Source organism: Tamandua tetradactyla, chromosome 6 (genome assembly GCF_023851605.1).
Source record: "Tamandua tetradactyla isolate mTamTet1 chromosome 6, mTamTet1.pri, whole genome shotgun sequence".
Classification (NCBI taxonomy): Eukaryota; Metazoa; Chordata; class Mammalia; order Pilosa; family Myrmecophagidae; genus Tamandua; species Tamandua tetradactyla.
Window position 1 is genome coordinate 48,298,631 of NC_135332.1, and position 27,224 is coordinate 48,325,854.

The following is a 27,224-nucleotide window of genomic DNA, read 5'->3' on the forward strand; positions in this document are numbered from 1 at the left end:
CAATGTTTATAGCAGTATTATTTACAATTGCAAAGAGATGGAAACAGCTAAAATGTCCATCAACAGAGGAGGGGCTAAACAAACTGTGGTATATACATACAATGGAATATTATGCAGTTTTAAGGCAGAATAAAGTTATGAAGTATGTAACAACATGGATGGACCTTGAGAACATTATGCTGAGTGAGACAAGCCAAAAACAAAAGGGCAAATACTGTATGGTCCCACTGATATGAACTGACATTAGTGAACAAACTTGGAATGTTTCGTTGGTAACAGAGACCATCAGGAGATAGAAATAGGGTAAGATATTGGGTAATTGGAGCTGAAGGGATACAGACTGTGCAACAGGACTGAACACAAAAACTCAGAAATGGACAGCACAATATTACCTAACTGTAATACAATTATGTTAAAACACTGAATGAAGCTGAATGTGAGAATGATAGAGGGAGGAGGGCTGGGGGCATAAATGAAATCAGAAAGAAAGATAGACGTTAAAGATTGAGATGGTATAATCTAGGAATGCCTAGAGTGTATAAGAATAGTGACTAAATGTACAAATTTTAAAAATGTTTTTGCATGAGGAAGAACAAAGGAATGTCATTACTGCAGGGTGCTGAAAATAGAAGGTAATTAATATTTTAAAATGTCACCTTATGTGTGAGACTAAAGCAAAAAATGTTTATTTGGTACAAAATTTATATTTTGACTAGAGCATTTCCTAATATAACTTGCATAGATAGTTTGATTGCACACCATAAGTACTTGGAATCTCAGGTAGGACATGAGATTTTGTTGGTTTGTACAGAGTGATGCCCCAATGAATCTCAGAGTGATTCGATCAGTGAGTGGAAACGTATTTGCAAAGTCCCCTTCGGGGAATGGTGAGAACGGGGAGAAATTCAACTTCCCCAAGTTGAATTCTTGATATTCTCACAAGCAGTGTGGACAACCAAAGCTGTAGGCTGAGCCCCCAGTCTTGGGGTTTGTTCATATGAAAGTTAACCCCACAAAGGATAGGTCAAGTCTACTTAAAATTTAGGCCTAAGAGTCACCCCCAAGAGAGCCTCTTTTGGTGCTCAAGTTTGGCCTCTCTCTCCAACCAACAAAACAAGCAATCTCACCACCCTCCCCCTGTCTGCGTGGGACATGACTCCCAGGGGTGTGGACCTTCTTGGCAACTTGGGACAGAAATCCTAGAATGAGCTGAGACTCAGCATCAAGGGATTGAGAAAACCTTCCCGACCAAAAGGGGGAAGAGTGAAATGAGACAAAGTGTCAATGGCTGAGAGATTCCAAACAGAGTCGAGAGGTTATCCTGGAGGATATTCTTACGCATTAAGTAAATATCACCTTGTTATTCAAGATGTAGTGAAGAGGCTGGAGGGAACTGCCTGAAAATGTAGAGCTGTGTTCCAGTAGCCATGTTTCTTGAGGATGATTGAATAATAATATTATTCATCCTTAACAATGTGACTGTGTGATTGTGAAAACCTTGTGTCTGATGCTCCTTTTATCTACCTTGTCAACAAGCGAGTAGAACATATGGAATAAAAATAAATAATAGGGGGAACAAATGTTAGACTAAATTTAGTTTGAAATGCTAGTGATCAATGAAAGCGAGGGGTAAGGGGTATGGTAGGTATAATCTTTTTTTCTGTTTTCGTTTTCTTTTTCTAAATTGATGCAAATGTTCTAAGAACTAATGAATATGCAACTAAGTGATGATATTGTGAATTACTGATTACATATGTTACTATTTTATTTTGTTTGTTAAATTTTTTTTAATTAATTAATAAATTTAAAAAAAAAAAGAATTTGTTAAACAGGGCTTGACCCTGGGCTGGCCATGCCAACCCAAACCCTTGTGAGACCCCAACAAAGCAACAGCCCCACACATTCCCTGCACCCCAGAGTCTCCCTCCCTGGACCAAGCGCTTCCCCATCGGTGGCAGTGGTGCCAGGCAAGCTGAACACTCTTATGACTATTTCTCTGAAAAGCAGATTACAAAGGGGATTGTTTTTTCTCAGCTTCTTGCTGGCTCTTTGCCAGGGTCACACTGGCCTCGTCACCATCAGTTTCTCCAGAGAAAAGGAAGAAAATAAATTCTGACCCAAACAGCTAGACCAGACAAGTCATCCATGAAGAGCTCACCCCCCTCTTTGTAAGTGTGACACAGGGACTCAAAGAATTTGAAGACTCTGAAGGACTTTAGTAACCATCCACTCCAGACCCCTTATTTTCTGGAGTAAATAAGTAAGGCTTAGTAAGTTTATAATTCCTGTCCAAAGAACTATAGCAAGTCACTGGTACCTGATGTTCAAACTTTCCACTGAAAGCCTTAGGGGTTCCTGAGAGATACGTGGGGGGGGGGGGGGGAGGGTGGCTCTCAGGGCTCAGAAAAGGATTAAGTAGAAAACTCTGGGCTCCCCATGCCCTACCTAAACCGAGAGCAACTCTGCTTTTCCATATTTGTTATATTGACTTCAGTATCGTATTTGATTTGGAAGGAAGTAAAAAATGTCCCACCACTTTTGAAAGTTTGCAAATCACTTTAAGAAGTAGTGGTTTTGGAATTTGGGGGACCTGGAAACAATGTTATTTGAGACCCAGGGAAATGTACCTACACTGACTGTGCTGGTTTGGATGTTAGGGGCCCTAGAAAAGCCTATATTCTTTTAACTCAATCTTGTACCAGCAAACCTATTGTTGGGTGGGGCCTTTTGATTAGGTTGTTTCCAAGGAGAGGTGATTCTGCCCATTCAAGGTGGGTCTTAATTCAATTGCTGGAGTCCTTGGAGAGAGCTCAGAATGAAGAAAAGCTAGAGAGACAGAAATGCCCGGGAAGGAACAAGCAAGAACACACAGAAGCCCAGAGACATTTTGGAAAGGAGGGCCAGCAGATGTCGCCATGTGCCTTCCCATGTGACAGAGGAACCACAGATGCCATCGGCCTTTCTTCAGAGTCAAGGTATCTGTCTCTGGATGCCTTAATTTGGACATTTTCATGGCCTTAGAACTGTACATTTATAACCTAGTAAATCTCCTTTGTAAAGGCCAATCCATTTCTGGTATATTGCATTCTGGCAGCTTTAGCAAATGGAACACCAAATGAGCCTCAGTTTCCTCATCTGTAAAATGGGGGTAGCAATGCCAACCTTGCCCATTCATTGAGAAGATGAAAAGAGCTCATTCAAGTCAATGACTAAGCAATGCCTGCTCAAGATAAGCACCCCACAGACGTGACTTCCCTTCCTCTTAGAAGCCCTGAACAGTGTCCTTCCGACTCACAACACTCTCCTTGGCATTCACCCCTGCACCGGAGAAGTGGCAAAAACAGCTGAATGCGAGCTTCTCAGCCCAGCACACAGCAGATAAGGATCTCAGAGAAGACTTCAGAAATAACAAAACACAAATGCGTGTCTCGGGTCAGCAGGCAGTGTTTCTGTGTCATTGATGAAAAGGCGCAGGATAGTGGGCTCTGCTCACGGCTCAATCGACACCATGCACTGCCACTGAGTTGGGGAGGTAGGAGAATAGGAACAGCTCACTGCGGGTCCTTGGCTGCAGTGTATCCAGCACCTATTATGCCTCAGACACTCATGTAGGTGTTTCATCTTGTTATATAACAAGGTAGAAAAAACATATTTTAACATCCAGTTTTAGAATTCCTCTTAGGCAGAAAACTGCCTTTCTCTGGGGAAATATTGTGATAAGGTCAGAACTCTGTGGGAAGGAGCGTTGGCATACACCAAGACTTCAGAGGATGGTGCAACTGCATAAGAATATGCAGTTTCTGCTCCTGGAGTGTAAGAAAGCCCATGAGGAGAGAGAAAGAGAGAAAAAAAGGTAGAGGGGGCTAGGACTAGACAAAGTGAAGGAACAGCAGTCTCCTCTTCTCCAGCTGAAGTTTTTGCTTTCCTTCGATGCAGACCCCCTCCTCCACCGCTCTGACAATGTCAGTGATATTTACCTGTTCTAATGCTCAGATCTAAAGCTCTAATGCTTACTGTGGAACTCAATGGTTGAGTTTTATGTTGAGTTCATGTGACACAGAACAGAGACGGGAATATGTCAGCTGCAGGTGACATCTGGTTTATACACACCTTATCTTATTCCAAACTCACAGTATCCTTCTGAAGGAATTAATATCTCAGAGCTGATTTTTCTGCAGAAGGAGAAGATCAAAGTAGCTCAAGTCCCCTCACCTAAATAAGGGGCAGAGTCAAGATGCAAACAAGGTTCAGTCTGAACTCAAAGCACGTGACTGAACATGGACACCCATGCAAGCCAGGATCTCAGCCACAGGGGGCAAGAGGAAGAGAGGGAAGCCAGAACAGGCCAGGACAAGGCTAGCAACCCTGACCTATCTCTGGGAAGGAATCAGAGGGCCATCCCTGAGGTTGATGGGATTTGGTCTGCAAGTGCCATACCCAGTTCCTTAAGCAGGAGACACCATGGCTGGCATAGCTATATAGCCAGGTGGGTATCAGCTCACCATCCACTCACCACAGCAACTCAGCCAAGGCCTGTGAGCATGGGCTGCAGACACCATGAGGGGAAGACCCGAGGGAGCTTGGCAAGGGCCCAGGAGATCAGCCTGACCCCCTCCGGGCGGAGAGAACTACAGAGCAGCAGTGCTAATTGCAGCACCATCTGCTGGCAGTCCTGGGGATCGTTGAACCAGGTGAGGCTGGGAAGATCAGGATTAAGGAAGAACACAAGGATGTCCCAAGGTAGAGTATGAGCAAACATAAGCTTCTTGCTATGAAGTCAAGTGATTGCTGAGAGCAGCCTCATGGCAGCGGAGCAATGAAACAAAAGCTCTGAGTTCTTTGATCAGTTCATAAATTTAAGCAGCTCTCCAAAGCCACCAATTTTCAATGGCAATGAAGAAAAAAGTGAGGGGGTATGAGCTGTCATGTAGGTGCAGGGACGCCTCAAGCCTGGGTCCCAGGTCTCTCCTCTCTGTCCCTGGACGCCCACCCCATAGCTTCATTATAATCAAGGACCCCCACATTTCATCTGCAGCCCAGACTTCTCCCCATAGATCCAGATGCCCAGTGGACACCTTGGCTTGGACATCTGGATTTGGGCAGCAGAAGTTTTATCAAACACCTTAAAATAACAAGGCAAAAAGGGGTGGAGGTTTGCTTGTCCATAGAACCAAATTATAAAGAGAGAAGAGCTGGAGCTGGGCTATTTGTTGAATGAACGACAGGTTGGAAAAGCACCGAGGAGTTTATAAGAGAAGAGGACGGGAACTAAGGTATGGTGAGCATCCACTGGCTGCTGGGCACTGAACTGATCCTTCATTTAATCATACGAGGAGACCGAAGGCTGGAAGGGTTAGGGAGGAGGGCGGTGTGGCTTACCTAAAGTCACACAGCTAGCTCGGGGAACAATGGGGTTCAAGGTTATGTCTGGTTCTTTCCACTGTCTCTAATTATCAAATTAAAATCATAGATGCGTCGGAAGTCTGAGGGGCCTTAGAAGTCATCTCATCCAACTGCACACCTGATGCCTGAATCTCTCGCCTCCCATTCATCTTAAATCCCCTTGATGATGGGGCCCTCGCTTTGAAGGCAGTCATTTTACTAGTGAATCATACTAGTGGGTTAAAAGCTCTCCCTGTGTTGAACCATGATTTATCCTTTCTTAGTATTAAATAAGCTAATGCACATAATGTGACTGCAATATCAACAAATGTTATCAGCATCCCTACTTCTCTTATTACAAATATTCCTGTGTCTCTCTTTCTCTTGGGATGCCAGAAAACAAATATAATTCTTCTTCCCTGAGACAGCCCTTCAGATCTTTCAAGGCTGTGTTTCAGGGTCCCCCGAGGCCTCACTTGCCCATGATAAACAAATACTCCCACCCACTTCCAGACACTCATTGGTAAGCAAGAGTTGAGACTGCACGCTGTGATCTCCCAGCTGCTATTGTGTCCGAGGCTTCCAAGCAGCTGATGGAGCAAATGATGAGGCAGCCACAGCAGGACAGCCGGGCAGCTGAAACACGGCCTCTGCAAAAAAAAAAAAAGAGAGGGCGCGCTGACTTCGAACAAACCTTAGCCCATCACCAAAGCTTCAGGAGCCAAAATTCATGATCTACCCACCATGGGACCCCTTTTTAGTTGGAAAAAAAAAGAGCCCCTCCTCCAAAGTTAATTTACATCATTTTAGACCCCCTACCCCTGCCAGAAGGCACTATCGCACCTTCCCAAATCTGGGTTCTGTGTAGTTGTATCCAATAGTGTGCAACACTGAGGACCCATTCTATTCTAAACCACAGAACATCAGCACTCTAATGGGCTTTGTACTTAATCTACCATGACCCTCCCTATTTACAGATGGGAAAACTAAGGTCCAGAGGGAAGCAGTGATTTATTCAACAATAAGGAAATTTATGAGAAAGCCCAGTCAGTTCATAAATTCCAGAGAAGAAAGATGAGAGAGTAAAGCAAAATTTTCCTGAGAAGGAAGCAAAAAGAGGCAGTTGGACTTTAAAAAAAAAAAAAAAGATAAAAGCTCTGAAAAGTCCTCCTTGGAATGTTCTCTCTCTTTATCTTCTAAATTGAATGTAATGTTCCCCATAGCTCGCCCATTCACCAATTTCCTGGCCTTTGGAGTAAGGTAGTATATTGTGACAAGTACACGTTTGAAGTTAGAAACCTTTATATTCATATACTGGCTCTGCCACTTCTTAGGTTGCGAGCTCAGACAGGCTATTTAACCTTTATGGTACTTGGTTTCCTCATAAATAAAATGAGAATAGCAACACCTACCTCATTTCAGTCCTGTGAATATTCAACGAAATGAATATAGAGACTTGTGACTCCCAGGAATGGGGTACAGGGTGGAATTTATATCAGACTAACTCTCCTGGAAATAGCAATTATAAACTCTGGACAAACGTTTTAAAATTATCATTGGAAGGCACTGGAAAGAGACCAAAAGCAGGCAGAAACTGGAGGGTGTACAGCCCTTGAAGGAAAGGAATGATAATGCATCAAATATACATTTATTTACCTGACTGGCTAAGGAGTCAGAAGTCAGAGTTCATGGTTGCCAGAAAGGTTGAAAATTGGGAGGGATATCTTAGAAAGGAGGAAGCCCCAACAGTTTTATATAAAGCTCCCCTAGACGGATCCTTGAACTGTATATGAAGGGGAGGGATTCCAAGGAGGTGTTATTTAAAAATATATAAGTGTTGGTAAGGATGTGGAGAAATAGGAATCATTACATTGTTGGTGGAAATGTAAAATGTGCAGATGCTGTGGAAAGAATTTGGTGGCTCCTCAGAAAATCAGAAAATAAATTGCCATCTAACCCAGCATTCCATTCCAAGTATATACCCAAAAACACCGAAAACAAGGACTCAGATGTTTGTACACCGATATTCATTGCAGCATAATTCACAATAGCCCAAAGGTGGAATCAACCAAAGTGTCCATCAACAGATAGATGAACAAATTGCGGTTTGGCCATACAATGGAATATTATTCAGCCATGAAAAGAAAAGAAAAGTACATGCTACAACATGAGTGAACTTGAAAACATTATGTTGAGTGAAATAAGCCAGACACAAAAGGGCAAATATATGAAATATTCAAAAATAAGCAAATTTATAGAGACAAAAAGATTAGTGGTTATGGGGAGGGTAGGAATAGGGGTTATCACTAAATGAGTTTGAGTTTTGGTTTGGGATGGTGAAAATCGCCAGGAAATAGTGGTGAGAGTTATTCATTATTGTCGGTTTACTTACTATTAAAAAAATGTGCACTTAAAAATGGTTAAAATGATTGCAACATTTAACAACTAAAGATAGATCATTTATTTTAAAAATAGAAGTCCTAGAATTGAACAAAACTTTTTCAAAAACTTTTGAAAAAAACTGTTAGATGGGATTAACAGAAGAGGAAATACAAGAAATAAATGAACACTGAATCAGAAGATAGGTTAATAGGAATTATCCAAATGAGATGCAAAGACAAAAGACTGATAAAATTGTGAACAGAGATTTAATGACTTGTGGAATAGTAACAAGCAGTCCAACATACATATAATTGGAATCCAAAATAGTGATGAGAGAGAACGGAACAGAAAATTATTTTAAGAAATATTGGCTGAATTTTTCCAAATTTGTTCAAAAGCGTAATTCCATGGATGCAGGAAGGTCAGTGACAACCAAGAAGGATAAATCCCAATAAAACCATACCTAGGTATGGCTTAGTTAAATTCCTGAAAACCAATGTTAAAGAGAAAATCTTAAAAGCAGCCAGAGAAAAAAGGCATTTATACCAACAGGGGAACAATAAAAGAATTACAACTGACTTATCATGAGGAAAAGTGGAGGCTAGAAAACAACTGGAAGATAATTAGGTACAGTATTCAATAAAAAATTCCTAGACACATGAAAAGATAGGGAAATTATGAAAAGGAAAATAATCAATAGAAATAGACCCACATATAATCCCAATGATGGAATTAGAAAATGACAACTTTAAAATAACAACTATAAACATGTAAAGTAATTGCAGGAAAATGAAAATAATGAGAGACTTTTAGGCAAGTTATGGAAAAATTTTTGAAAAACAAATAGATAAAGTTTTCAGTCTTTCACCATTAAGTATGATGTTTACTGTAAGTTTTTCATAAATGCCCTTTCTTATGTTGAGAAATTTTCCTTCTATTCCTAGTTTTGAGTGTTTTTATCATAAAAGGATGTTGGATTTTGTCAAATGCCTTTTCAGCATCAATTGAGATTATCATATGTTTTTTCCTCCGGCATATTTACATGGATTGATTTTCTTATGTTAAACCATCTGTAAATTCCTCGAATAAATCCCGCTTGATCATGGTGTATAATCTTTTTAATATTTTTGGGTCCCGTTTGTCAGCATTTTGTTGAAGATTATCATTAGCAAGAAAATTAAAAGACAACCTACAAAATAAGAAAAAATATTTGGAAACCATATATCCAATAAGGGTTTTAAAATCACAGAATATACAAAGAAATCCTACCACTCAACAACAAAAAGATAAACAACATAACTTAAAAACAGACCAAAATTTTGAATAGACATCTCTCAAAGTATATATACAGTTGATCAATAAGCATGTGAAAAGATAAGCCACATCATTAGCCATTACAGAGATGCAAATTAAAACCACAACGAAGTGAACAGCATCTTTATAAGGCTGAAAGGAAAAATCTTATCAATCTATATACAGCCAAAATATCTTTCAAAAAAAAATTGGAACATTGTATAGATAAATGAAAACTGAGGAAATTTGCCACTATAAACCCATGCCATAAGAAATGTTCAAAGAAATTCTTCAACTTAAAGGGAAATGGAAATTGAGATCTATAGGAAAGAATGATAAGTCCTGGAAATATATGAGTAAATATAAGTTTTCTTTCTTAACTTAATTTTTTAAAAGTCAATGGACTGGTTAAGACAAAAACAATAATAGTGTATTATGGTGCTTATGACCTGTAGAAGTAAAATATATGAAAAAAAACATACATGACAGGAAGGCATGTAAATAGAATTATAAGTGAAGTTGCATAATATTAATTCAAGGTAAACTGTATAAGTTAGGGTTACACACCATATATCCTAGAGAAACAACTAAAAATAATAATATAAAACAAATCTCAGTAAATTGTAAAGTAATGACACCATGGGGAACATGCTCTCTGACCAAAGCACGATTGAATTAAAAATTAATAATAATAAGGAAAGAGAGAGACAGCACAAATTACCAGGATCAGGAATGAAAGAGAGGACATCACTACAGACTCTACAGACCTTAAAAGAATGCTACAGGAATGATTTATATAACTTAATGGTAATAAAAAAAAAACATGACTTAACAAACCTAGCACAAGAAATTATAAGAAATTTGAATATCTCCATTTCTATTAAAGGAATTGAATTCATCATTTAAAATCTTCACATTTACATATACAATATCATCAGGTCTAGATGGCTTCTCTAGTGAATCCTAGCAAACGTTTAAAGAATGAATGATATCAAGTCTACGCAAATGCTTTCAGAAAATAGAAAAAGAATAAACATTTCACAGCTCTTTTTATGAGGTCAGCATAATCCCAATACCAAAGCTTGGCAATGTCCAAAGCCAGGAGGATATTATAAGAAAAGGAAATTATATACTCTGTCCCTCATAAACATAGATGCAAAAACCTTCCACAAATTATTAGCTAATCAAATACAGCCATATATAAAGAGGAGAACCTCTACATTCTGACAAAGGCATCTAAGTAAAATCTACACCTAACAAATTGAATGGTGAAATAATGAACATTTTCTTCCTAAGTTCAAGAACAAGATAAGGATGTTCTTTCTCTCCATTTATTTTTTTTTCAACATTCTGTGAAGTGAGGCAAGAAAAAGAAATATGAAGAACAGAAAATACAATGGAAGAATAAAACTTAGCAGGAAGAAGAAATGAATTACTAATACATGCAACAACAGAATGCATGTGAAAAACATTATGCTGAGAGCAAGAAGTCACACACAAAAGGTATACGCTGTATGATTCTATTCATATGACCTATATATGACCCCTATAACAAGGTGAAGGTGGGAGGCAAGCAGGGAAATTGCGGGGGAGGGGGCTGTTATAATGGAAATGCTCTATATTTTTATTAGAGTGGTGGCTACAAGGGTATAAACATTTGAAAAGTTTACTGAATTGTACATTAAAATCTTATTCCATGTTAATTATACCTTCATGAAGGTTACTTTAAAAGTAGTAGAAAAAAAGATACCATTAAGGAGATGAAAAGGTAAGTCACAGACTAGGAGAAAATACTCACAGTACATCTATCTAACAGAGGACTTGTATCCAAAATATATGAAGAGCTCCTACAACTTGGTTAACAAGAATTAAAAATAAACCAGCTATTTAAATGGGCAAAAGACTTGAACAAACACTTTACAAATGATAATGTACAAATGGCCAATAAGCACATAGTGGGGCTTAAAATCACTAATCCTCAAGGAAATGCAAATAGAAACACCAACGAGATACAATACTACCATCTTCAAGATTGGCAAAATTTAAAGGATGGACAAAAATCAAGATTTGGCAAGGATGCGAAGCAACAAGAACTCTCATACTTTACTGGTGGGAAGATAAAATAGTACAAACATTTCAGGCAACAATTTGGCAACTTCTTAAACATGTACCTGATCTTATATACCAACTATTCTACTTACAGCTATTTATCCAAGAGAAAGTAAATGTATATCCATAAAAAAACTTATAAATGAATGCTCATAGGAGTTTTTTCAGGATTACCAAAAACTATAACTTACACATATGTCTACCTTGAGGTGACTGGATAAACAAATTGTAGTATCCCCATACACTGGAAAACCACTCAGCCATTAAAAGGAATGAACTACTGATGCACACAATAACCTGGATGAATCTTAAAAACAATACCTTAAGTGACGGAAGCCAGACACAAAAGAGAGCATAGTAATTATATGGCAAAAATAGTGTAAATAAAATATTTTCTTAGGCATTAGTAACATAAAAATTATAAAATTAAGTTCTTTGGGAAAAAAAATAATGATGACCAACTGTACAACACAAAGGGTGTAAACTATGGTCTTTAGTTAATAGTATAATTTGAATGATAACGGTTCAACTGTAACACATATATCAAACTAATGCAAAATGTTAATAGGGAAAATAGAGGGGGGATAATATGGGAACTCTGTACATTCTGCAAGACCTTTTTTTCAACTTGGAAGTGCTCTAAAAATAAAGTCTATTAAAAAAAGAGAGGGAGAGCATAGTGTAAGCTTTCATTGATATGAAGCATGATAACAGACAGAGCCAACCTATGGAGACAGAAATCACAGCAGTGATTGGGCATGTGGGGCATTAAACAGAAAGGGACAGGAAAGAACTTTCTGGGGTGACAAAAACATTCTTATCTTGATTAGTGGTGGTTACACAGGTGCATACATTTGTGGGTGCTGAACTGTACCCTTAAAATGTCTACGTTTTATTGTAGGTAAAGTACTCTTCAATTTAAAAAGCAAGATAGGTGTAATGGGGCTTAACACAGAGTAAGCACTCAACAACCATTAGTTCCTGCTCCTTCTCTCTTCCTATCTCCATCAGGCAAGTACATGGGTAGGAGGAGAGCATTTGTTAGAAGAGGACATTGGATCTCTGAGCATAACAGTCTCGTTTTCCTGGTAAATGTTGTCATCCATAGCATGACACCCAGAGAGCTGCACCTAGAGAATGGGTGGTGTCCGGACAGCTGGATGTTGCAGTTATCACATCCTAGTGTGGTACACGTTCAGACATCCACATGTCCACCCAAATGTCTACTCGGGGTCAGAAGACATAAATGATATTGATTATGCCTAAAGCCATTTCATCCTAGATTTTGTTCTCTAGGTCTCTGTCAGGGTCCCAATGTCCTAAGACAAGAATTTAGTTGAGTCATTCCAAGAGATGCAACATGACAACGTGTGGAAGTGGGAAGACACATGGTGTGTATAAAAGACTCTGGGGCGGGGGGCTCAGCATTTACGGGAAGGTTATCAAAGATAAGGTAGGAAAAATATTGGAGCCAGATGTTGATGAATCTGTAGGGTCAGGCAATGGGATTTAGATAGTCCTTTAGTAGATGCTCAATAATTTTGTGTTGCTTGAAGAAGTCCATGAACAAGCCACCGAGTGTGTTGAGGCTGAACAAGCAGCATCCTCCAGGGCTGACTGCTGCCTCTTCCTTCCTCTCTTGCAGCTCACATACCTGCCCCCACCGTGGGGCGAGTGCCGATCCTCAGAGATGGGACTCGACTTCTTTCCTGTTTACAGTATCACCGCCTGTAGGATTGACTGTGAGACCCGCTACATCGTGGAGAATTGCAACTGCCGCATGGTCCACATGCCAGGTCAGTGCCAAGGGAGGGGCAGCTGCAGGACCCCACCTGGATCTCCTGGGACCACCCTGGCCCTTTGCGTCTCTCACCCTAATGGAAACACTTCACATGGCCCACTGGGATCCAAAGGGTTGTTGTTCTGGGAAGACTGTTACTTGGTTCCTAACCATTTAGAGGGCGGATAGAAACATCCAGGCCAGCAACCAAGGAGGCTTCTTGGTGTCCAAGAACAACCAGATGTTTGGAGAATGCTCATCCTTATGTTCAGTGTTTGCCAAATGTCTGCTGCTCTTACCTCCTGGTTTTAGTGCCCAGATATCTGGATGTTTGCAATGACCACATTCCTGGTGTGGTACGCATCCAAACATCCAGATGTTCACCCTTCTTGCTTCTAAATGTCTAGCCCTCTTTAAAACGAAGCAAAAGTCCATCAACCAGCAAATAAATGTGCCTGGACTGACATTTCTATCGTCAGGTTAATGAGTCACGCAGCCATCCCTATTAGAGGTGCTCAGCATTTCAGAGGCAGAAATGCAGAGTGTGGCGCTGATTTGGGCAGAAACAGTTTGGTGTTGCAGCCTGGAAGGAGAGCTGGGCTGGAGGCAGGGAACTTGACTTTCTAATTCAGGTTTCTCTGCTCACTTATTCTGTTACCTGGCACAAGTCACTAAACTTCTCTGTTCTCAGCTTCATTATCATTTGTTGTTATGAGGATAAAATTAGGTTGAGATGTTAAAAAGTTTGTAAAATGCAAAAGTCAGAGGTTGCTTTGTTAGCACCTGGGAGCGGGGCTCGAAAGCATGTTGAATGAAGGCCTACTACGTGCCAGGAACTTTGGTATTCTTTATTTTTGAATTTTTTATTGAGAAATCTGCATACACGTACAGTCCATCCATAGAATACAAACATTTAATGGTCGTCATTGTACTTCACAGTTAAATCACACCTTTTTTGGCTAAACTTTAACTAAAGCCTTATGGTGGACATGTAGTTCATTAACATTTTTTTGCTATTATAACCAATGCTGTAGTGAATAGTCTCATAGATAAATTCTGAATTATTTCATTAGTAATCACTAATTTCCTTAGTAATCTAAAATTACAATTATAGTTCTTTTAAATTGCCCCTGAGCTTCCTGGAATCATATGAGTTAAGTTGTTATTACTGGAAAAGAAGGAACATATCAATTCTTTGGTTCTGAAAACCTTTGGGGGGAAATCAAGAACAGACCTTGTGGCGGACTCGCACTTCTGCACTTGAACTTGATCTTGAACTTCTGCAAAGAAATTCCAGAGAGGAGAATCCAGCACTGGCAAGTATTCTCACCGGACACATGGACTCAGCCACCAGCTAATGAGGTTTTCGCCTCAGAGCCTGAGCCAAAGGTGAGAGTAGAGGTCTCAGCCCTCTTTAAAACGAAGCAAAAGTCCGTCAACCAGCAAATAAATGTGCCTGGCCTGACATTTCTGTAACCGGCATCTCAGTTACTAATGTGGAATTGCGGGTAAAGCGATGAGGAGACTGACAAAGCCGTCCTGGCTCACGTTAGCAGTGTGGAGTGGTGGAAGGAGCCCCAGCCTTCGAGTCAGGCTGTCCTGGATTCACAGCTCAGCTTACTAGCCCTGACATCCTGGTAAGGCAAGAAGCCTAAGTCCCAAGAATCTCACGGATCAAATGAAATGGTATTTTCTCCCTCAAAGATACGTGTGCGGGTTAAAGGAGATGATGTTTACCACCCCCCCACCTTCAGCTGTCAGGGCAACTTCACCTGCATGAGCTTGTTAGACCTTCACACCAATCTGGGAGAAGTTAGCCAGACAGGTCCTATTGCCTCCTGCTCGGGGAGGGGAATGAGACTGCCCAGGGTCACAGAGCAAGTAAGTCACCCTGGGTCCTGCTCGCCTGTCCTCTCTGGTGCCCCCTAGGCAGCTCTGGTCAATGGCTCCCTTTGGAGGTGTCCACTGGCGGACTGCTGCCCCTCCCAGGTAACAGATGTGCTCACTTCCCCAAGTCCAGGGGCGGGAGGTGTTGCTGGCATGTGTGATTCTGCCTGAGTAACTCTTCCTTGTTTCTCTTTGCAGGGGATGCCCCTTTCTGTACCCCTGAGCAACACAAGGAGTGTGCAGAGCCCGCACTTGGTCAGTATTGGAGGACAGAGATGGACTAATAATGTGGGGAGGGGAGCCTGAGACTGAGACCACCAAGACCCCCTGAGGGTGGGGAGAGAGATCAGGCAGCAGAGGGGTGGAGGGGAGGTGGGGAGAAGAGGCTGGACAGGCTGGAGGCTCTGCAGGGGCAAGAGGGGGAGATGAAGAGGATGGAAAATGGATGATGGGAGAGCAAAATGATGAGAGTGGCTGATGGCTGAGAAAGAGACTGCAGGAGAGAAATGGGGTATAGACATCGAGACAGTGGAGTAGACTTTAGGGGGGATGGAGGGTGCTAAGGATGGAGGGGAGAGCTCAGAGATGGAGAGAGGATGGCCAGTGGGGCATGGAGTGGGCACCAGGAGCCTGGTGATCCCTACACACACACACACACACACAAACACATACACACACACTGGTGCTCAGAAGGGGAGGCCATGGTTATTTAGTAGCAGCCCTGTCTTGCAGAGTCTGTTTTACCCCAGGAAGGTAAAGTTGGTTTGTGTTCCATGGGTGCAAATGGAAGACACAGTGCAGCCCGCAGTCCCCACGCCAGCCTGGGGAGGGTTCGCAGGTTGGGATCACTCTGCTGGTCCCACCCCTGGAAAACCATGGGAGGGAGATTGCATGAGCAAGTTGCAACCCCAAAGCTGGATCCACTTCACATCCCAGCCTCTCTCCAGAACCGTGAAATGGTTTATAAACATGACAAGCAGAGAGAATTTTTAAACACTCCAGACTCAAGTTCAGCAGCTGCGCTTGCTGGAGCTGGTGGGGACAGGTCTGGGCTCATGCCCAGATGCCTCTAGGAGGACCAGGGAGGAAGGGCCTTGACGAGAGGAGAGGGCACAACTCCAGTGTCCGTGAAGGCTCAGTCTCTCTGGAATGAAGACGCAACAAACCCAAGGGTAGCCCAAACCACTGAGATGGTTAGAGGAAAGAGGCATGGAGGAAGGAAAACAATGTCTCTAGCTACCTCATCCTAATCGGAAGAAGAGAGGAGAGGGAGAGACATTTCCAGATGGAGAAGGTTGCCTCTGGGGAAAGGAATCGAGAATCTTTGCCAATGTCCTAGCCCAACGGGGCAGAGGAGGCGAGCATTGACTATGTGGGAGCCTCACAGGGATTGGGGCAAAATAGTCTCCTATGTTTGTCTCGGGGGTTGGCCCACACTGAAGCTTGGGACAGGAAAGAAGGCCCTGGAAAGTTGAGGCAGCGGGGAAAGCTTCCTTAGAGCCCATTCTCCGGAAGTGGAGCTTTTCAACAATTTTAAAGGGTGGTATGACAGTAAAGGAAGTAGACCAAGTGTAACAGATAGAGTGAGCACTTTCTAACGAGCTCACACCCTCATCAACCAGCAGCAAAAGCCTGGCACCCCTCCCCTCCCCAGTCCCATACCCATGGCTTACCCTGGACCCCCCACCCATGGCTTACCCTGGACCTGCGTCCTCTGCTCCCTCACTTCCTTGCTGCTAGAATCCAGTACTCTGGGCCCAGAGGTCCCAGTTCCCACATCCTCCTAAGCCCTGCCTCCCTCTCCCTTCCAGGTCTGCTGGCCGAAAAGGACAGTAACTACTGTGTCTGCCGGACGCCCTGCAACCTGACCCGCTACAACAAAGAGCTCTCCATGGTGAAGATCCCTAGCAAGACATCAGCCAAGTATCTCGAGAAGAAATTTAACAAATCAGAAAAATACATCTCGTAAGCTGAGGGGGCATGGTGGGCGGGGGGGGGAGATGGGAATGGATTAGAGACCCCTAGAGCATGGCGGGAGAGTGTGGCAGTACTAATGAGGATTGGGGAGGAGGACAAAGGTAAGCATTGGTTCAATTTAGCAGATACTAATTGAGCACCGGCTGTGTGCCAAGCTCTGTGCTCAGCACTCAGAATGTAAAGACAAAGATGAAGAAGACACCGTCTTCAAGAGCTTCAGTCTTGTAGGGAGACAAGTGTACAAGTGAACACTATACAGGGTGATGCAGGCAATTAGAGAGGTATGCAGGCAGTGTGAGAGCGATGGATTGCATGGGGGTGAGGGAGGAAAAACTGCAGAAGTTTTTTAAAGGATTTATAGGAGTTTTCCAGACAAATTTTGCATATTCTGTTCCCCCTGCCTGGAATGCTTTTCCTCCCACTTTTCACCTAATCTGTTCCTCATTGCTCACATATACGCTTAAAGGTCACCTCCTTGGAGGGCTACATTATGCTCCCTCCTGTTATTTTCTCTCAAAGTAGTACAGTTTTCTTTTATAACAACAAACTCCATGTGCAATTATATGTCCGTGTGTGTGTGTGTGCATGCGTGAGTTTATTAATTGCCTATCCTACTAGGCTGGAAGCTTCTTGAGGGCAGGAACATTTCTCTTTTTTTGTTCTCTGCTGCTTCTATGCAATACTAGCTGAGTGTCTGGGACAGAGTTCGTGCTCAAAAAAATATCTTTTGAGAGAATAAGTGAATGAAAGACATGGGAGAAAGGAGTGTCCTGGACAGATGCATGGTTGAATGAGCCAGCACAGGGCAGGTAAGAAAACTACTAACAGGGGAAGCTGGGCTAGGTTTACACATGTCAAAGCAAGAGAGTCTTGTAGGCTTCGCTGAATGGAGGTGAGGAGGGGATGCAGGGAGTGGGCTTTATCCCAAGAGAATAAAAGATGGAAAAGCTTCTGCAAGCAAGTGGCAGGCTCAAATTTGCATTTTAGACGAATGCTTTCCGATAGAACCTTCTGTGATGATGGAAATGTTCTGTATCTGCTCTGTCCGATACGGTAGCCACTGGACATGGTTGGCTACTGAGCCCTTGAAATGTAGCTAGCGTAACTGAGGGATTGAATTTTAATTCTGTTTAATTTGCGTTAATTTTGCAGCTTTAGAAAGCTCCTTCAGGCTGTGGTATGGAGGAAGGACGGGAAGCCAAATAGGAGAGTGGGGGCCTGTTAGGAGGCAGTGGCAATAAACCAGCCAGGAGAGGGTGACGGTGTGAATGGCGCCTCGGTGAGCTCTGGGTGGAGGAAGGAGGGTTTGCTCCTCTCTCCCCGCCCCTCCCTCCTGCCAACACACTCTCCAAACCCCAGCCTGGGGCAGCTTTTGCTCAACAGGTTGGGACCAAAGTGGCTTGGGAGTGTGGCGGGGAGTAATGAAGGAGGTGGGGCCGACCCTCCTGCTTAGCAGACATTCTGCAGGTAGGGATGAATTTTACTGCCAAAAGGTGTCTCATCAACACACCTGTCTAGAGAAGCAAAAGGAAGCTGGGGTGCTTTTGCCAGAAACACCATCCCCCCCCCCCCAGCCAGTGATGGATGTGCTCCCTAAAAACCCTCCCTGACTCTGGCAATTGACTCGGCAATGCCAGGGCAGGGACCCCACTAGGAGACACCTGTTATAGATCCCAGTAGGGAATCAGTTTCCCTCTCTGCTTGTGGGAAAGCTGTATTGGAAGATCCCTCCAGATTCTGATGGTTCTAACAGTTTATGGTACTGAATGTCCCCTCTGCAGAGAGAACATCCTTGTTCTGGATATATTTTTTGAAGCTCTCAATTACGAGACAATTGAACAGAAGAAGGCATACGAGGTTGCCGCCTTACTTGGTAAATCGGAGTGTCTGTGCACAAATTTCCACACCTCATGGGGGGGGGGGGGGAAGAAGGGAGGTTGGGTGGGGAGGTGGCCAAGCAGACAGACGGATGTATATGTAAACCTCCTGACAAGTCTAGCCTTTTAATTTACTAGTTACTCCCTCTTTCCTTGCACTACTCCTGCCCCAAATGGGGAAAACTAACCTGGCAGAGCAGACGGAGAATTTGGCCCTATATCAGGAAACTTGGTTTCTCGGCCCCATTGTTTCCCTAATCTTAGGCCTCAGTTTACCCATCTGTACAATGAAGGATGAGCTAAAAGGTCTCTCAGGGCCCTTCCAGCACGGCCCTCTTGAATTCCATGATCCTCTGACCCCAGGTTGGAGTCAGAGCCCTGGGGCCACGGAGGGGAGAGGAGCTGTCAGACGGTGTCAAGACTGAACTCAGGGTGGTCAGCAGGCAGAGGCCCCCGACAGAGCCCCCACCTGGCAAGCAGCGTTGCTGCACCGGAAGGCCAGGTGTCACCCCTGGGCTGAGAGTCCTTTATCAAACGAAGGACCATTCTTCTCCAGATGTCCACAAACCTCTGGTGCTGTTTCCAATAGGCTCAGGCTTCTAGGGGTCTACAGGCCGGACAGGGACACCAGCTGCACCCGGCCGCACCTCTCCCCTCCCCCAGGGCTCAGGCTCATTGCAACAACCAGTTTGTGACCATTTAGGACCAGAAAAAGGAGGGAGGAATGAAGGTTTCCATCTCAGAGAGCTTTCAAAAGCTTCTCCCCACGAGCTCCCACTGGTGATTGGCCGCACCCAACCAGTGCCAGGCCTGCCGCCCCACCCAAGTCCACACCATCTCCCCTGGCCCCGACACACAATGGAGGCAGCCCAGCCCCAGTCTCACCCAGAACTCACGAGACCACCAAGGGGATTGTTGGGACGGGCGCATGGTCCTACTGGAGGGTCCATGTCAGCCTGATGGCCCGCGGACGTCTACCCTGATGGTGGCCGGGTGGGGTCCAACCCCATGTGCCCCCACTAAACAAGCAGAGGTGCTGGGGGTTGGGGCTCTCTCCCTGATGGGATTTGCTACTGGGCTCAAACTGGCTTTCCAGCCTACCTCTCCAGCCCTTTTCCCAACTCCCACTCACTCTCAGAAAAGGATATTAGGCCTGTTTACTAGAGGAAGAAATAGCCGTTGTTGTCTCCACGAGCTGGTAGACAACCTACCAAGGAGGTGAGAGAGGCGTCCTTGGTAGGGCAGGGGCCTTCCATCTGGAGGCATAGAGGAAAGACAGGGTTTTAAATCCAAGGGCTGCTGCACACCTGCTATGAGAATGTGGACAAGTGGCTTCACCTCACTGAACCTCAGTTACCTCATCTGTAAGATGGGTTTAATAAAACCCACTTTATGAATTTGCTGTGAGGGTTACATGGGATAATGCCCCTAGCCCAGAGGTCTATAAATAGCAGCTTCTGACACCTTGGACAGTCACCTTGCAGGGGTTCAGCTGGTGCTTCCAGGAGCAGTTCTGGGCCTCTCCCAGGAGGCTGGGGACTGGGCCACAGTTTGGTCCCAGCAGGACTAATGTGGTTGTCACTCAAGACTTGAAGGTCTTATCACCAAAGGGGCTGAGTCAGGAGCCTCATGCCCTGAAACCATGCACAGGAGCTGTAGATCCTCACCCCAGCCATGCCACCTGTGGCCTGTGGGCTCTGGCCTTTTATTTCCTGGAGGACTCGGGGACATGCCTCCCACCCTCCCCTACCCCAGCAGAGGCTCACAGTCACACACACACATGCACACATGCGCACACACACACACACACACACACACACACACAGAGCGAGGAGGGCTTGAGCTCTGAATCTGTCAAGACGGATAGCTCAACTCTGCATCAGATATGAGGATGAGCTTGTTCCCAGAATCTTGTTCCCACCCAGAATAGCCCGCTGAGAAAATAATGCTGCCATCTGCACCTACTGTGATGCGAGCTGCCACTTGCAGACCCTCAGCCATCAGGCCCAATCAGGCCCTTCTCCCACAGCCACCCAGACCCCCCTCACCTCCCAGCATCAACACATGCACACTACACGTGCACCCAGGCCACATGCAGGCACGCCCACCCCTACCTGTACATAAACACACCACACCTGCAGGGACATGTACCCCTGGAGATACTGAGCCACCCACACAATGCACAACAACACGGACCCACATGCACACGATGCAGCAAGGGAGACATATATATGCACACACAAAACTGTACACACTGCACACCTACACATTCACATGCTCAGGACATACACCAACCCAAACACATATCCACATACACACAGAAATGCACACGCACACACACCTGTGCTCACACATGTCCTACATCCTCAGGCACACTATATCTATCTCCACAAACCTGCACACATGCACACTTAGACACACTTCGTGTACCTAACCCAGACATGGTCGCCCATGTAAACAAAACCCCACCCACATCAACAGCCAGACATACAGCCTGCTTCTACATACATGCCTGCACATACACATGGCGTCATGACATATGTCCACGCACACCATTGCACATATAGTCCCAGTGCATACATACACCTCATATCTGATGCAAACACATATAAATACACAGTAAGCCTCCATTAAGGGCATTAGAGAGAGTAGTGGGGGAGGGGTGGGTGGAAGGAGCCATTGGAGCCCAGTACCAAGTCCCATCAGGAAGCGCCTCCTCCTGCCATCTCCACCTGCTGACCTGGGCTGTGTGTACCCCCAGCCCTCATCGGGGGAAGAGTGGGGCAGGTCTACACCTCAGGAAGTCCTCAAAGAGGCCAGCATGGACTCTCCAGCCAGGCTGTGCACCCACCCAAAAGCCTCCTCTTCCTCACACCTCTTCCCGCCCAGACCAGAGGTTGAGCCAGAAAGGACTTCACAGCCCATCCCCTCCAATCCGGCCCCACCCACCACCACCGCCATCACCACCAAATCTTCTCTGAAGGCGAAGTTACTGAGCAGGTCAGGGCTCATCAAAGCCATGCATTCTGACCCAGGGCATCAGCGCCACCTGCTCTCACATGCTGCCTCCGGGGCAAGGCATCTTAAGCTTGTGGGAGATTAAGACTCCTTTGGCACTCTCCTAATTGCTATGGACCCTCTTACTACAAATATCCAGGTGCACCCACATCGCTTTTTGCCTTCAATTTCAGTGGATCTCCAACCATCTGAACCCCTTCCACAACCTCCCAAGAGAATGATTCTCAAACTCTGGTGGGCCTGAGAACCACCTGGGGACTTCAAAATTCTGATTTCCCCAGAGATTCTGATTCTATAGGGCTAAGGTGGGTCCAGGCATCTACATTGATTAAAGCCTCCTGGGGATCTGAAAGCCCATCCAGAGAACCGTTGGCCACAGGGATGGAGAACCTCTACTCTAGAAAGAAACCACATTGAAAATTTACCTTTGGGTAGGGGAGATAAGCGGATGCCTGCTCTGACCTCATCCCAAGCTTGGACAGTGCCCCATGGGGCCCTGAAAGCCATGCAATGATCAGCGGGGGTGGAAGGGTCCCCTGGCCCCTGCTCCCAAGACCTCCAGAGGGCTCCTGTGTCCGGGCTATCCCATGCCCTCACTCAGGCAAGGACCACCCATGACTCTTGTCCCCCTAGTCCCCACCCAGAGCCTGGCCCAAAGCAGGGGCCCAGTCGGGTCCTCTGGATGTCCTTGAACCACCATCAGCCATGAGGTCTGTCCTGAGCCCCACTGCCAGCAGTCGGATGAGTCCCCACCCCAGCTGGAAAACACTCTGCTCTCAGACCTCTGAAATGAGGAAGGGGTGTCTGGAGGCCTCGCTTCCCAGTTACAGGGCTCAGGCTCCCCAAGGGAAGGGGGTCATTCAGAAGGCCTGGTTTTCAAGGTCTTAGTTTGGGCACCCCTTGCTGGATGCTGTGTGAGTAAAACCAAATCTTTGGTCTTTCCCTCTCTCTCCAGGTGATATTGGTGGTCAGATGGGATTGTTTATTGGTGCTAGTATCCTTACAATACTAGAGCTCTTTGATTATATTTATGAGGTAAGATCTGGGATTGCCCACAGGCAAATGACCATATGCTGGTGCCCTCACCCTGCCCTGATCCTCAGAGCCAACGCAGGCAGGAGCAATGGCCTCTGTCTGCCCACAGCCTGCTTTCTCTTTCCTGCCCACTGATATCATTTATCACAGGGTCACTCAGGCCCAGGCCAGCAGGTGGATGCAAGAGAAACAGAAGCCATCGTCCTGTCCTCCGGGAGCTGGAAGACCAGTGGGCCTGTCCACACTGGCAATGAGGGCGGCAGAGGGGGGAGAGCAAGCTCTGAGCCCCTTCTGCAGCTAGGTGGGATGTGGTGGCTTCATACATGGATGTGCCTGCACACACACACACACACACACTGTGCACACACATGCAATGCACACACACCACATGCATACACACACCATGCACACACACCCACAGCATGCATGGATGCACACACCATGCACACACATACCACATGCCAGCACACATACCCGCACCACACACACCACACATACCACATGCATATACACACATGTCACATATACAACACACATATACACCACATATACACATCACATGCACATGCATACCACATGCACACACACACACCATGCACACCCACAGCATGCATGGATGCACACACCATGCACACACATACCCACACCACACACACCACACATACCACATGTATATACACACATGCCACATATACAGCACATATACACATCGCATGCACATGCATACCACATGCACACACACCACATGCATGCACACACACACAAACCATGCACACACACTGGCGTGCACACACCTGCCCTCTGTGTGGCCCTTCACGTGGGTAGTATCTTCCATGGCCCAACCGAGCTTAGAGAAAGAGCATTTCTGGACAATCCTCACTAATCCTAGGCAATAAGACCACAAGGGTATGCTGGCCACTCCTAGCTGCCAACAGTCCAGGGAAATGTCTCCCTCAAGAGGCAGCTGGAACAAAACCTCTGAAAGTTCTTCTAACAACAGACAATGGTTTCTGGTTTTGAGAGTTCCCGATGCTCGATGCTCAACAGCCTGTATCTCTCATCTACCCCCCAGCCCAACCCCAGACCTGGGATGGGAGTGAGCTGCGGACCAAGCCAGCCACCCAATGACCAGTGCTGAGCCTAGAGGGCTAAATGGCCCCCAAGAAGTGCAAACCTGTGGATGGGGCTGTTCCCGGCTCTGTCCTGACACGTGTTCACTCCTGGCGGCGAGATGAGTGAAGCGCTTCTCTCCCTCCCCTACCTCCTACTGTGCATCCCTGAATCAGGCGGCCTCACAAACTGGTGCCAGGCTGCTCCTGAGATCAGCTGGGAGCCAGCCATATAAGCACATAATGCTTATCTGTACTCTTCAACCACAGAAAAGGCAGTCTAAACTGTGAGCGCAGGTCCTCCCATTCCCCTTTCAAAGCCATGTTACCTGCAACAAAATCCCATTCAGCCAAAAGATTGGTACAGACGGGCTTCTGGTACAGGCTTGTCCAGCCCACAGCCCAGGCAGTCACTGCCTCTGTAGTCCCCCAGTCACACCAGGTGGAAGGAAGTCCCCTGTACCTTTGCACCATTCTCCTTGTCTGACCCTCGCCTTCCTGCTTTTCTTGCAGCTGATCAAAGAGAAGCTATTAGACCTGCTTGGCAAAGAGGAGGATGAAGGGAGCCACGATGAGAATGTGGTAAGAGTGACTCCCTGTGCTGGTGGGTCTGCTCCCTTGGCTCCTTACATACAGGCAATATGAAATGAGAGTAGGCCTTGCTGCAGATCTTTCCGTGGCTTGCAATATCTAATCAGTGTCCCCACCCAAGGGTGTTCTGAGCCCTGAGTGTCTCTCCGAGACCAATCCCAAAGGCCATGGATGCAGCTCATACCAAAGAGATGCTTCCAAGGGTCATTCCTGCCTGGCCCAAGCAGCTTCTCCCAGGCCAGAGGGCTACTCCCCTCATCCCATGGCCTTGAGAAGACAGGAGAGGCTCTATGTAGGTCCACCCTCTCAGCCTCCCAGGGTGGCAAAATGCAAACAGAGGCAGTTTGGGTATCCGCTCTTCTTCCCAAACTCAGTCTATTCCTGGGCTCAGCTCTTGGCAGGCTGGTGCAAGATATCTTAGCTTTCCCTGCCCATCAGTGGCCCTTGGAAGAATCATGCCAGTTGAGTGGCCACTTTCCCCTTAAAGTCAACAAATCCTAAATGGATCCCCACCCCTGCCCTCCCAGTTGGATTCTCTCTCTCCTAGGCTAAAACTCCCACTCTGATTCTCTCAGCCCCTCCAGCCAGTCTGTCTGTTGCTGAGCAAGGCAGTGTGGAAGGAGCAGGAGCTCTGGACTCAGCTGTCCTGCCTCAAATCCCAGATCACTGCTTCCCTGCTGTGCACTTGAGATAACTGAGAGCCTGCTTGTGAAGCTGCGGGCACAGCACCTGGCTTGTAGCAAGCACTCAACAATGGTGGCTCCCTTCTCCACCCACCTTCCCTTCTTCCTTCAAAATGTCTCAGAGCCACAGCCTCCCCTCCATCCACCTCCCACCCTCCAATGCCTGGCACAGCCTCCTGGCTCCATCTTCTCTCACCCACCCCTCCCATCCTTCTTGCCAAAGGCAGCCTGGGAACAACCCTGAAGCTTCACAGCCATCACAGCCTAGTTCCCCTAGGGACAGCCTAATCCTAAGGGCTCTTTGAGCTGCTCCCACCAGCTGTGAGGGACCTGCATCCTTCCAGCGTGGCCCTAGCCTGAGGGAGGTCCCCAAGAAGGGGACAGGACTTGGGGTCCACCAGCCCCAAGGCTCAAGACCACTCAGACGTGGGGCCAGGTGGCGCCTCAGGGGCCCCTATAGGAGAGGAGGTCACACCAGCTGCTAACCCCCATCACCAGTGGGCCCTCTCCCTGCCCGGGGGACACCAGGTGGGCAGAGGTGAGGATTCTGAAGGCAGTGAGGCCATGGTAGCCTTGTGCCCCAAGACGGAAAACTGGTGTCTGAGATGCTGGGACAGAAACAGCGTGCCCAGGGGAGCCCAAGGAGGGAGCACGGAATGATAACATCCCCCTCCTTCCCCTTCCCTCCAGAGCACTTGCGACACAATGCCAAACCACTCTGAAACCATCAGCCACACTGTGAACGTGCCCCTGCAGACGGCTCTGGGGACCTTAGAGGAAATTGCCTGCTGACACCCCTCGGACCACCCAGCACCCCCAAACAGACCTCGAGGCCCAAGACCCAGGCCAGGGGGCAGCACGCTCAGGTGGGATGGCCCCTGACGGCGGAATGAAGCAAGCGCCCCCTATGCACACATAGCAAACTATCTGCCAAACCTCGCTAGAGCCACGTCCGTCCGATTTGATGCGTCCTCGGGCCCCGCCGCGCGTCCTTCTTCGGAGAGATGAGTCACACTCTGGAACTGTCCAAGAACCTACCTGCCATCACATCTCACTGCCAGATGTATAAAGCACTTGCATGCTCAGACTTCTTACGGCGCCACCTCCTCCACGTCTGTCTTAGTACATGGCATTCCTCCTTGCGGTTTCCAGCTTGCGCTCTGCGGCGTGTGCAGGGGGAGCCGAGTCCAGCCCCGAAGCCACCACGAGGCCAAGCTGGAATCCAAAACTGCACAAACGAGGGAAGCCGCTAGCCCTCTCTACCACGTTTCTGTCCCCGTGTCGTGTGTGATGGGTCTTAATCGGGAGGGCGTGGCGTGGCCATGCCCCTGCCCACAAACCCCCTTTCCCCGGAGCGGGCCCGGCGGGTGTCGGCACCGCAGCGGAAGGGGCCGGCACCTGCCTCCCGCCCCGCGCTCCCCACCGTCCCCGGGCCCGGGACTGCGGCCCAGCGGCCGGGACCCCGCGTCGTTTCCCGCTCCCTGTGACACAGCTTGTACGGTCTGATTTTTTTTTTTTTTTTCATTAGGGGGGCTTTTTCTGTTTGTCTGTTGGAGAATTTTCATTTCGTTTTCCGATTTTTGGTTCTGATGTTCTGAAGTTTTGTTTCATTTTGCTTCTCCATTCTCCTTGGTGTTTATTTATTCGTGCTTCAAATCACGGTCATATTAAAAGCTGGTCTTGTGGAAATGGCTGAGTCTCTCCTGCCTTTTCTCCAGACCCACGGCTCTCTCCCTGAGAGCTTTAGGAGAGGGCCGGGCCTGCTGGATCAAAAACAACCCGTATATCTATGAGTTCGTATGAAAGGAGTTTCATGGAAAAATACTTATCTTTACAAAACGTGTACGCTCTGTACTTTATTCTATTCTAATGTTAAAAGACTGTTGGCCACAACCTTGTACTTGGCACTGGACAGGCCTGAAAATCACGAAGGAGACATTCACGCCCTCCTGCCCTTCCAGCTTCGTTCCCGGCTCCCCCCCAAGCCCCTCAGTGAGCTCAGGCTGGCGCAGCCCCACGTGGCCTCCCTCCACCCCACCTCCCCACTCCACCACCCACCCAGACCGACATGCTCCGTCCAAAGGCCACATGTGCTTTCAGC

At 46.4% G+C, this 27,224-nt stretch overlaps 1 protein-coding gene across 1 annotated transcript in view; it reads left to right on the top strand.

Annotated features, from left to right (window-relative positions):
- The window catches only part of LOC143687832 (acid-sensing ion channel 2-like), a 269,367-nt gene extending 242,441 nt beyond the window's left edge, over window positions 1-26,926 (top strand). The window contains exons 4-10 of the mRNA XM_077165195.1: window positions 12,812-12,962; window positions 15,032-15,088; window positions 16,645-16,798; window positions 18,592-18,683; window positions 22,661-22,740; window positions 24,363-24,431; window positions 25,814-26,926. Of these exons, the coding sequence (XP_077021310.1) occupies window positions 12,812-12,962; window positions 15,032-15,088; window positions 16,645-16,798; window positions 18,592-18,683; window positions 22,661-22,740; window positions 24,363-24,431; window positions 25,814-25,915 (705 nt within the window). The 3' untranslated portion in view covers window positions 25,916-26,926. The remainder of the gene's footprint in view (window positions 1-12,811; window positions 12,963-15,031; window positions 15,089-16,644; window positions 16,799-18,591; window positions 18,684-22,660; window positions 22,741-24,362; window positions 24,432-25,813) is intronic.
- The last annotated feature ends 298 nt before the right edge of the window (window positions 26,927-27,224 follow it).